Source organism: Giraffa tippelskirchi, chromosome 7, assembly GCF_054371585.1.
Source record: "Giraffa tippelskirchi isolate mGirTip1 chromosome 7, T2T-mGirTip1v1.2.pri, whole genome shotgun sequence".
Taxonomy (NCBI): domain Eukaryota; kingdom Metazoa; phylum Chordata; class Mammalia; order Artiodactyla; family Giraffidae; genus Giraffa; species Giraffa tippelskirchi.
The window spans coordinates 102,677,713-102,690,739 of NC_137281.1; the positions used below are offsets into that span (position 1 = coordinate 102,677,713).

At 35.9% G+C, this 13,027-nt stretch overlaps 1 protein-coding gene across 1 annotated transcript in view; it reads right to left on the reverse strand.

Annotated features, from left to right (window-relative positions):
• MDGA2 (MAM domain containing glycosylphosphatidylinositol anchor 2) overlaps positions 1 to 13,027 on the reverse strand; it is an 862,004-nt gene that overhangs the window by 222,619 nt on the left and 626,358 nt on the right. Inside the window, exon 7 of the mRNA XM_081511223.1 lies at positions 885 to 1,214. Within this exon, the coding sequence (XP_081367349.1) occupies positions 885 to 1,214 (330 nt within the window). The remainder of the gene's footprint in view (positions 1 to 884; positions 1,215 to 13,027) is intronic.

Genomic DNA, 13,027 nt, shown 5'->3' on the forward strand with positions numbered 1-13,027 from the left:
GAGTATGTTTGCAATCTACACTTGTGCTCTTTGTTTTCAACACATATTACTCACCCTTGGGTTATATGAAAATTCTAACTTAAAACTCAATCTAGTAACAAGCTGTCAAAACAAATAAAGCTACACTGGAGTTCTCCAAACGCATACTCATTGCAGTTCATAAAATCGCAGGGCTTCAAAACATCCTAAGAATTAAGCTAATATGTCCTCCATACCAAAGCCCTGTAATTTTCCTCACCTAAGGATGTTCATTTGATTGAGAGAAAATTGATAACATATTTTTGGTCTTAATAGAAGAAATTTCACTCCAATATATTTTTATATTTAGTCATTCTCATTGTGAAGAGATCCTAACATAAAGGTCTACAAAGAGTCACAGCTGATTACAATTTTAACACGTTTATCTTTTTTATCTTGGTGGAAAATATATTTCTTATATAACTTATATTTTAATACTCAAATTATCTCTTGGTATTTTATTCTTAGGAATAAATAGTTTCTGTTTCAATTTTCTGAAAATTGTCCCAATTAATTAATATAATTATAGGCTTTACAGAGAGTTCCTAGTTAATAATTTAAAACCTGGTACCATCTAATCCAGAAGTCTATATCTATTATAGCCCACACTATTAATTTTATGTGCACTATTTCTGTAAAACCTCATGTAAATCGAAATGAAACTTCATGTAAATCTAAATCTAATCAAAAATCAAAGTCTTTTAACATGATATTTATTGGGCATTTGGAATGTTAGGATTTTGGTTTCAGGAAACTTTTTGAAAATAAGAATGTTCTTAGCTTAACTAAAGACTATTTTGTATATTCAACATTAAAAAAAAGGTTCTCAATGTGAACATCTTTTAAATCATAAATATGCTTCTTACCTGTGCTGCTGGATATATTAACATCAATACTGATATCAGATATTCCGCCTCCCTTCAGAGATGCTACACATGTGTATGTCCCAAAATCCGTGAATTTTAAATCAATGATGTCCAAGTTGGTCGTTCCCGGGGAGACATCCGGATCAGTCTGCGTAATAACCATCCGCTCAGAACTTCTTAATGGACGACCATTTTTAAACCAACTAAATGTTAACTCCTCAGAAGGAACAGCTTCTACTTGGCAAGATATTTTCACCTCACGACCAATCTGGATGTTGTCATCTTTGTGATAAGGATCTGGCGTGATCCAAAATCGTCCTTTTTTTAATGCTAAAACATAAAAATTCCATAAGTAATTAGTGTTACTTTCATAATGTTAGGGATTAATTCACTATATGTAGGTAGTCATCTCTGGTCTGAAATAAAGTAAAACAAAATAAAATAAAATGTATACATGTTTCTTCAATTTCCAAGTAGTGTGCGTATTAATAAAACTCTTTTAGGTAATTTAGACAAATAACTAAATTACCTACAGACTCTAAAATGGATTTTTATAAATTGGACAATATTTTCCAGTAATATAAAAATGCTTTAAATCTATATATGATACTTAAACATTGTTGCCTTTGAATTTTGAACAAATGATGAAATATGTTTATATAAAGTCATTTAGGTATTAGAATTAAAAATAATTATCTGGATCATTAAGCCCAATTTTTTACTTATGTCATATCTATTATGGCACCATTTCTCAAATAACTCAAATACTGTGAAAATTTCATATTAAAGAAAATTTTAAAGTTCTGTTTACATGCTGACCAAAACTAGTTTGGTAAGAATTCAGTTACTCCATATCACTTCATACTCATGAGGCACTTTCATATAGTATTGAAATAAACTGAATTGAAGAAAAAGGTTTTTTCAAAAAAATTGCTATGATAGCTCTGTTCCACCATACAGAGATGTCTTCAGTAGAAACCATTTACTGGCTAGCTCCTGCAGATGGCCAAAAGAACCTCTTGGCAGATGGCTTGGAAAACATGCTGTGTTTGTATCCTAACAGCAGTGCCTTCTGGGCCTAATGTCATTGCTGTTCTCACAGCCTGTGTCAGTAATCACAACCACCTAAAACTGCCAGAAGAGCATCTATTGTTTTTTTTAATGGCTTCAGTTCTGAACTTTGAATGATCCTATGGTATTCAGTTTGTAATACAGCTTTTTAATTTTTTTTCAATTGCAGTAATACTCTTATGTTGGAGAAGGAAATGGCACCCCACTCCAGTACTCTTGCCTGGAAAATCCCATGGACAGAGGAGCCTGGTAGGCTGCAGTCCATGGGGTCTCGAAGAGTCAGACACGACTGAACGACTTCACTTCCACTTTTCACTTTCATGCATTGGAGAAGGAAATGGCAACCCACTACAGTGTTTTTGCCTGGAGAATCCCAGGGACGGCGGAGCCTGGTGGGCTATGGGGTCACACAGAGTTGGACACGACTGAAGCGACTTAGCAGCAGCAGCAGCAATTCTCTTATGTACACATTTTTCTCTTTTCCAATACCCTATCCATGCCCCTCTCCAACATCATCATGCCTACATGATGAAATGGAGCATATGCACTGAAACATAATTATCAGAATAAAATAGTGTTTATTCTCTTTTACCCTTAAACCTAAATATATGATGACACTGGCAAAAAATGTTGTGAATTTAGAGGACCTGCAGATATTGGAGGCCTACTAATTGCATTCTGGGTAGACTTTCCTGAGTTTAACTTGATTTTCCTCAGTTCAAAAAAGACCGGGAAATATCACGGATTTAGAACTATTTGAGAATGCACTAGAAATTAATTCATTTTTAAATCATAAAGAGATATTTTAATTTTCTTTACTTTTCAACCTCGAGTATTTTCATCTGCTTTCTTGTTTGTATCTTAATAAGAAGAGATAAATGAATATCAAAAAAGGTGTTTGTACGTCTTTTTTTTATTCAAGAAATATGTATGGGGCTCGTGTTCAGAACTAGGCACTGGCAAGACCCTTATAACATGAGATGAACAAAATAGACATAACTTTGATCCTTACGTATGGCAAATTGTGTATTCATAATTTATAGTTCAATCTATCCAACCTGTACATATAATACTATGTCTAAAAAGATATGAAATGTTTAATGAGTTTAAAGAAGTCTGAACTTCAGAGGAGAATCCTCCAAAATATTGTTTAGAAAATGCACAAGCCTTCAGTCTTAACAAAATCACCGGAAGACAAATATTTGTCAGTTCTTATATTGCTGTTTGTTACATCTTCCAAATGCAACTGATGAAACTTATTTATTCCAACCATAACTTTATCAGTACATGACCCTAGGATGGAATCAGGGGAAATTATGTAATTCATTATGTGGAGTCACATATAAATATTTTAATAAGGAACTGAAGCATGGGACTTTACATTATATCCAGATAGGGAAATGTGTTAAAAAATCTCCACATCTGGCTACTTACATTTGATATGAAATAATGTGCACATACAATTCAAATATAGTTGAAGTACTACAGCACAAACCAAATTATAAGATCACAGAATGCCGTTTTTTTTTATTTAATAGATCTGAAACATAGTACGTCAAAGGGCATTTACTTTCGTTAGCACTCACAATATTTAAAAGAAAGTTTCCTTTCATTTGGTAAGAATTTTCCTTATCCTGTTTCTATAGAGAAATAATAAACCTACATTTAAAAAGATGAAGCAGATAATACATAATTTTCAAAGATTAAAAATTATATACATATTAATAAGTTCATATGGAACTACATTCAGGATAAGTTCCACTACAAAGTTTTAAATTGGTTGTCATATACAAACACCACAAAAAAACCCTGATGTTTCAATGATTCAAATTTATTGATGAGGTAACTATTGTTTTCTAGTTCTGTTCTCTGTACAGTGACATATTAAAGGGATACTGATGTTGAGTGAACTGCAAACTCATCAGACAAATAAGATTTAAACTACTAAACAATTCAAAACCCAGTGATACAAAACCAAGATATCAATATCTATATAATACATCCTGGACTGTTTTATTCATGAGAGAGAACTTTTAAAATTCAAAGCAAAAATATTAAAGATGATAAGTTTAACAATCAATTCATGAAGAAAATTAAATGATATGTAATTATATTTTTAATAGAAAGCAATATAACCAAGTAGACTTTAAAGACTGAACTCCTTGCCACAAATATTTGTTGATCTCAGTATCAGACAATTCTACTATTCTACTATTTGGCCAAAGTCAATCATATTAGTCTCTCAAATGATAGGCTCTGAGAGGGACAAGAGGGACAAGTCAGTCTGGCAATGAGCAGATGGTGAGGAGTATCAGAATAAGTAGCATGGATCAACTGACTGGGGAGCTAGCTCTTTGAGTTTGTTTTATATTACTCCATAACAAAATAACTGGTTTTACATACAGAACAGAAATGTTCTAAAGGGAAACAAAAAAGGTGTGTCTGTGTGTGTATGTGTGTGTGTGTGTGTGTCTGTATGTGTGTAGCCATCTGACAAATTTACTTAATTTTCTAACTTAACTTTAGGTGCTCAGAAAACTAAGAGCATAGCTCTGTTAACTAGGCACAGGTACATTAAGAACTTGAAACCCCATTCCAGTTTTTCATTTCTATGTGGTCCAATATGGGCAATCTAATTTTTATGGGTCAAGTGCATCATTTATAAAAATAGGAGGTGATAGTATTAGACTCCCTCTGGGACCCATTGTGAGAAATAGCTTATTAACAGTAGTGTAGATCTTTGAAAATATAAAGTGTTTAATATAGTTAATCAACTGGGAAACAGGTTTCTTCATTTATAATTAAATACCCTTTTTCAGTGAACAATTTATAGTGGTTCATGCAATGTTAATTTAAAGTCATTTCCTGCTACCAGTTAAGATTTCAAATACTTAAAATCAATCTGCTATTAGTACCAGAATATAACAGGGCTGCAACAGACATAACAAGACTCTGTAGAACTAAAGAAACTCTATGGAGAAAGAGAGGAGAAATCCCTTTCCCCAAATGCAATTTTATAGCCTGAATATAGAAAATCCCCTAACACCAGCCTCAGAGAACATTAGATTTAGCTTAATGTATCATAAATTGTGATGGATGAACCTCAAAAGGTACTTGTTTAGTCTGGCAATGCATATAAAAGAACTGGCATCAAGCTGAGCCTCTGTTCTGGAAAATCAGCTTAGAAACACTGCAATATAACCCACAGCCCCCTTTCATAATATTGTGAGAACTGAATGCAATTGGCCCACATTCACTTTCCAGATATTACTTGCCAGGACATTCTAATTGCACTCACTGAAGCCCTCTACTTTGAGACTTACAGAGGTACTTTCTGAATAGAATGAAACCAGTGTATAAATGAAAGCCCACTGCAAAGATCTGGGTACGGCTTGCTGCTGACCTTGTCCTAGAGAGAAAAGTGGATTTTTGCTTGTGGATGACTAAAGTTCCAAGGCAGACTTCAATTATTTAAAATTAGATTACTTCTTGAGTTTATCCTTGAGCTAAAGACCAGTGGCTTTGGAAAAGTCTAGGCTCATGGCTTCCAGGAATACAATATGCATATAAAGACAATAGGGGCACTGTGGGATTATATCTTGTCTACAGTTATAGATTTAAAATGATAAAATGCACTAATTGTCAAATCTTCCGGGAATTATACAATGCATATTAGTACATATTAAAATAAAATTTGCACTTGAACAAAAAAAACCATTAAATAACATTTTTAAAATGTTTTAAATTTTAATGAGAAAGCATCTCTTTGGAGAGAAGAAATATCAGGTATCAGCTTCTGAACATCTGCTAACAATCTGTTTCAGAAGGATGGTAAGACACAGATTGACCACTGACCATCATTCCAAGTAGATAAATTAGTTAAAAACCTCCAAATACATCACTTATTATCATTTCAGTAGGATTCTAAGCAACATGAAACACTGACAAATGTTGCCAAGAAGAATGGATATAGAGATAATTAATAGTGTAATCAGATAAATAAAAATTGACCTTCTATTCATGTATTCTCTGTAAAGGACAATGAATATATTTGAGTGAAAAAAGTACTTGCTAGTCCCACAGGATGCTAGCTAAATAAAGAACTGGAAACATATTACATCAGCAAAGCAATCTGTGATAGTAAATGACAGTAGATACAATCTGTCTTGGGGATTTCCCAGGTGGTGCTAGTGGTCAAGAACCCATCTTCTGATGCAGCAGACGTAGAAGACACAGGGTTCGATCCCTGGGTTGGGAAGATCTCCTAGAAGTGAGTATGGCAACCCACTCCAGTATTCTTGCCTGCAGAATCCTATTGACGGAGGAATCTGGTGGGCTACAGTTCACATGGTCGCAAAGAGTCAGACATGACTGAACCAACCTAACACACACACACAAATAATCAGTCTTAATATAGTTAAATGCCTACCTGTCTTCTTAAAGTGATTGTGAACACCTGGGGACTGGGCCCATGCCTAACCCCCTCATTTTTGTCCCCAATCCAGAACCTGGTTCCTCGGTTCCTTGTTATAGTTGCTATTTAACAGTTTTCATTAAAACAGATTAAAGTTGACTTAATTGTCAACTTTACAGCATTAACTTTACAGATTCCAATTGTTTCCATTCAGTCTGATCTATTTATGTTAACTTTGTTCCTGCTTGGTAGTCTTATGTTCTAAGATGCAAGGGAGAAACAGGATAGAGAAAATAAAATTCTCCATATCCTCTAGGATTCAAAGGTTTTGTTTAGGGAGCAAATTATATTTGATGAGATAAGAGTATTAATGTACAGAAAACTCAGGAGACCTCATTCTATCACACTTACTGAATAGCTAACTTTGTGTCCCAGTCATATAATGATACAAGAAAATCAGCTGCAAACATGGTATCAGTTACTCATCCCTGTTTCATAAAGGAGACAGAATTTCATGCAAAAGGGCTTGTTCATATGCTTTTGAAAAAGGTTGATAAAAATCATGTTAAAAAAGAACAAATAAACTTTGAGGATTGACTATGATAGTAAAACTTGCTTTTCCAGAGAACTTTGAACATATTAATATGCACATTAAAATATTCTTGTTGTTCATTCGTAAAGTCGTGTCGGACTCTTTGCCACCCATGGACCGCAGCTAACCAGGCTCCTCTGTTCTCCACTATCTCCCAAGTTTGCTCAAACTCCTGTCCATTAAGTTGGTGATGCTATCTAACCATCTCATCCACTGCTGCCCTCTTCTCCTTTTGCCTTCAATTTCCCAACATCAGGGTCTTTTCCAATGAGTTGGTTCATCACATCAGGTAACCAAAGATTTGGAGCTTCAACATCAGTCTTTCTAATGAATATTCAGGGTTGATTTCCTTTAGGATTGACTGGCTTGACCTCCATGCTGTCTAAGGGCCTCTCAAGAGTCTTCTCTAGCACCACAATTCAAAAGCATCAATTCATCAGTGCTCAGCCTTCTTTATGGTCCATCTTTCACATCTGTACATGACTACTGGAAAAACCACAACTTTGACTATGTGGACCTTTGTCAGCAAAGTGACATCTCTGCTTTTTAATACACTGTCTAGGTTTGTCATACCTTTCTTCCAAGGAGTGAGCATCTTTTAATTTCATGGCTGCAGTCACCGTCCACAGTGATTTTGGGGCCCAAGAAAATAAAGTCTGTTACGGCTTCCACTTTTTCCCTTCCTATTTGCTATGAAGTGACGGGACCAGATGCCATGATCTTCATTTTTTGAATGTTGAGTTTCAAGCCAGCTTTTTCACTCTCCTCTTTCACCTTCATCAAGAAGCTCATCAAGGTTCCTCTTCATTTTCTGCCATTAAAGCAGTATCATCTGCATATCTGAGGTTGTTGATATTTCTCCCAACAATCTGGATTCCAGTTTGTGATGCATCCAGCCTGACATTTCACATAATGTACTCTGCATATAAGTTAAATAAGCAACGTGACAATATATAGCCTTGATGTACTCCTTTCCCAATTTTGAACCAGTCAGTTCTTCCATGTCTGGTTCTAGCTGTTGCTTCCTGACTTACATACAGGTTTCTCAGGAGGCAGGTAAAGTGGTATTCCCATCTTTTGAAGAATTTTCCACTGTTTGCTGTGATCCACACAGTCAAAGGCTTTAGTGTAGTTCATGAAGCAGAAGTAGATGTTTTCCTGAAATTGCTTTGCTTTTTCTGTGATCCAACAGATGTTGGCAATTTGATCTCTGGTTGCTCTGACTTTTTCTAAATCCAGCTTATACATCTGGAAGTTCTCGCTTCACATACTGTTGAAGCCTAGCTTGAAGGATTTTGAGCATTACCTTGCTAGCATGTGAAATGAGCACAATCGTACTATAGTTTGAATATTCTTTGGCATTTCCCTTCTTTGGGATTGGAATGAAAACTGACCTTTTTCAGTTCCATGGCCACTGCTGAGTTTTCCAAATTTGCTGACATACTGAGTGCAGAACTTTAACAGAAGTGATCTTTTAGGATTTGAAAAAGTTCAATTCTGACACACACACTAGCTTTGTTTATAATAATGCTTCCTAAAGCCCGCTTGACTTCACACTTTTCTGGCTCTAAGAGAATGACCACACAGTGGTGGTTATCTAGGTCATTAAGACCTTTTTGTATAGTTCTTATGTGTATTCTTGCCACCTCTTCTTAATCTCTTCTGCTTCTGTTAGTTCCTTACTATTTCTTTCCTTTACTGTGTCCATCCTTGCAGGAAATGTTCCCTTGATATCTCTTTGTTGAAGACATATCAAGTCCCTCCCATTCTATTGTTTCCTCTGTTTCTTTGCCGAGTTCATTTAAGCAGCCTCCTTACCTTTCCTCACTATTCTCTGGAACTTTGCATTCAGTTGGGTGTATCTTTCCATTTCTCCCTTGTCTGCTTCTCTTCTTTCTTCAGCTGTTTGTAAGACAACCACTTTACCTTCTTCAATTTCTGTTTCTTTGGGAGGGATTTGGTCACTGCCTCCTGTACGATGTTGTGAACTTCCATCCATAGTTCTTCAGGCTCTCTGTTACCAGATCTAATCCCTTGAATCTATTCATCACCTCCACTGTTTAATCATAAGGGATTTGAGTTAGGTCATACCTGGAAGGCTTAGTGGTTTTCTCTACTTTCTTCAGTTTAGGCCTGAACTTTGCAATAAGAAGCTCATGATTTGAACCACAGTCAGCTCCAGGTATTCTTTTCACTGACTGTATACAGTTACCTCATCTTTGGCTGCAAAGAGCATGGTGGTGGTTTAGTCGCTAAGTCATGTCCAACTCTTGCGACCCCATGGACTGTAGCCTGTCAGGCTCCTCTGTCTGTGGGATTTTCCAGACAAGCATAATCAATCTGATTTCGGTATTGACCATTTGATGATGTGCATGTATAAAGTCATCTCTTGGGTTGATGAAAAAGGTGTTTGCTATGACCAGTGTGTTCTCTTGGCAAAACTGTTAGCCTTTGCCCTGCTTCATTTTGTATTCTAAGGCCAAAGTTGCCTATTATTTTGGGTATCTCTTGTGCTTCTACTTTTGCATTCCAATCTCCTATGATAAAATAGACATCTTTTTTTATTTTTTATTTTTTGGTGTTAGTTGTAACAGGTACTGTAGGTCTTTATAGAACCAGTCAACTTCAGCTTCTTTGGCACTAGTGGTTGGCAAATAGACTTGGATTACCCCTGTCATAATGTTCATGGGGGTCTCATGGCAAGAATACTGGAGAGCACTGCCATTTCCTCCCCCAGTGTACCACTTTTGTCAGAACTCTTCACTGTGACCCATCATGGCAAGGCTCATAGCTTCATTGAGTTACACAAGCCCCTTCACCATGAAAAGACTGTGATCCATGAAGGGGAAATATTCCTAGAGGGGCTAATAATACTTAATAAAAACCCTTTACTTGTAGAACATCTTATCTTTTAGGACTAGTATCTCACAGGATAAAGTAAGAGAATCTATCAGCTGATGAAAATCATTAAAATGACTCTAAAATTAGACTCCATTGTTGTTATAGGCATTTCCATTATAAGCACCACAAAATGATATGCACAATACAATTCTCTTGTAAAAATAAAATTTATAATTAGAAAAAAATAAAGGAAAAGGGAAATATCTTGATTGTTTTAAATTGTGTCAAATGACACAATGAATTGCAAAACACACTTCAGAGCCGTGTGATAAAGTATCTGCACTAACACTAGTGTGGTTCTTTCTTTTCCCAAACCACCAGGACTTCTTCAAACTGAATTATCAATTTGTTCCTATCTTGGAAGTGCACATTTTGAAATATCCAACTGTCATGAAAAAGGAATGAACTGTGTTAGTGTCTGTATAAGCTGCAATTATTGATACAAGCTAAAATATAGTTTTGCTCAGTTGCTTGAGAAAATAATAACAATATATATTTATTTATTATGTTGATATAAAAAGTATTTAAAGAGTTTTTATGACGTGTATTAAAACTTCTAGAAGATGGATAAGAGGAGGAAGTTCTTTTTTTGTTTTTTATATACTGTTTGCTATTCTTATATTCATTTCTTTTGTATAAATATTGCCAATCTATAGTCTGAATGAAAGTTCATTAATAATGTAAGAACAAAAAAAAATCATTACACCCATTTCCAAAAAGTAGTTTAAAATAGCACCCTTGATAATTTGAATGCCAAATTAAATGCTGAAAGGAAATTGGGGTTCTATTTAATTATGAAGTATCAAGGCTCTATTTACTTTGTGAATTTACTCAAAGCTAATTACTGCAGTTAGTCATTCAAATTGTTTAAGCAAAGTATGGTTGAATTTTTAATTCTCTTTTAAATGTCCTTGCCCAGAATAACTGCAGGTAAGCATTTTGAGTACAAATTAAAGTAAGAAAAAATCTTTTAGGGGTCATAAATTTTGCTTTTTGACATAAGCCCTTCCTTGAGAGGACAAAAAAAAGTAGACTAAAATAATATTATTACTATCATCATTAGTATTTTGCCATTCTTACCATTTTAGCCCTATCTTATGGAGAAAATATCTAACTATAAATTATCAAAGTGTCCATATAATGTCATAAATAGAGACAAATAATTTCATAGTATTGTTGCTTTTCAGTCACTCAGTTGAGTTCGACACTTTGCGACTTCAAAGACTGCAGCACGCCAGGCTTCCCTGTCCTTCACCATCTCCCAGAGCTTACTCAGACTCATGTCCATTGAGTCAATAATACCATCCAACCATCTCATCCTCTTTCACCCCTTCTCCTCCTGCCTTCAATCTTTCTCAGCATCAGGATCTTTTCCAATGAGTTGGCTCTTTGGATGAGGTGACCAAAGTATTGGAGCTTCAGTACCAGCATCGGTTGCTCCAATGAATATACAGGATTGATTTCTTTTAGAACTGACTGATTTGATCTCCTTGCAGTCCAAGGGACTCTCAAGAGTCTTCTCTAACATCACAGGTCAAAGCAGCAATTCTTTGGCGCTCAGTTTTCTTTATGGTCCAATTCTCACATCCATACATGACTACTGGAAAAGCCATAGCTTTGACTATATGGACCTTTGTTAGCAAAATAATGCCTCTGCTTTCGAACATGCTGTCTAGGTTTGTCATAGTTTTTCTTCCAAGGACCAAGTGTCTTAACTTCATGGCTGCAGTCACCATCTGCAGTGATTTTGGGGTCCAAGAAAAGAAAAGAAGATCTCTTTCTGTTTCCATTGTTTCCCCATCTATTTGTCATGAAGTGATGGGACTGGATGCCATGATCTTAGTTTTTTGAATGTTGAGTTTTAAGCCAACTTTTTTACTCTCCTCTTTCACTTTCATCAAGAGGCTCTTTAGTTCTTTTTCACTTTCTGCCATAAGAGTGTGTCATCTGCATATGTGAGGTTATTGATATTTCTCCTGGTAATCTTGATTTCAGCTTGTGTTTCATCCAGCCCGGCATTTTGTATGATTTACTCAGCATATAGGGATCCTCTGGTAGCTCAGATGGTAAAGAATCCTCCTTCAATGCAGGAGAACTGGGTTCGGTCCCTGGGTTGGGAAGTTCCCCTGGAGAAGAGCAAGGTTACCCACTCCCATATTCTGGCCTGGAGAAAGTCATGGACAGAGGAGCCTGGCAGGCTACAATCCATGGGGTTGCAAAGAGTCAGAAACAACAGAGAAACTTTCACTTTACTTCTTACTCTTCAGCTCAGTTCCGTTCAGTCACTCAGTTGTGTCCAATTCTTTGCAACCCCATGGACTGCAACACGCCAGGCCTCCCTGTCCATCACCAACTCCCAGAGTTTAATCAAACTCATTGCCCATTGAGTCAGTGATGCCATCCAACCATCTCATCCTCTATTGTCCCCTTCTCCTCCTGCCTTCAATCTTTCCCAGCATCAGGGTCTTTTCAAATGAGTCAGCTCTTCACATAAGGCGGCCGTAGTACTGGAGTTTCAGCTTCAACATCAGTCTTTCCAATGAATATTCAGGACTGATTTCCTATAGGATGGACTGGTTGGATCGCCATAAGTTAAATAAGCAGGGTGAAAATATACAGCCTTGATGTACTCTTTTCACAATTTTGAACCAGTCTGTGGTTCCTTGTCTGGTTCTGACTATTGCTTCTTGACCACAGGTATCACAGGAGGCAGGTAAGGTGGTGTGGTATTCACATCTCTTTAAGACTTTCCCACAGTTTGTTGTGATCCACAAAGTCAAAGGCTTTAGTGTATTCAGTGAAGAAGTTTTTCTGGAATTGTCTTGCATTTTCTATGATCCAATGCATGTTGGCAATTTTGAGATCTGGTTCCTCCGCCTTTTCTAAATCCAGCTTGAACATCTGGAATTTCCAATTCACGTACTGTTGAAGTCTAGCTTGGATAATTTGAGCATTACTTTGCTAACATGTGAAATGAGTGAAATTGTGTGGTAGTTTGAACATTCTTTGTCATTTCATAGTATGGCTACTATGTATATGGTATTTGACACAGTATGATATCTTACACTAGTTCTTTGAATAGGAGAATAGTAATGAGCACAATTTATACATCCTATGTCATTAAAAATTAGTAAGTATTTTGAATTAAATTTTCTATCAAGATAA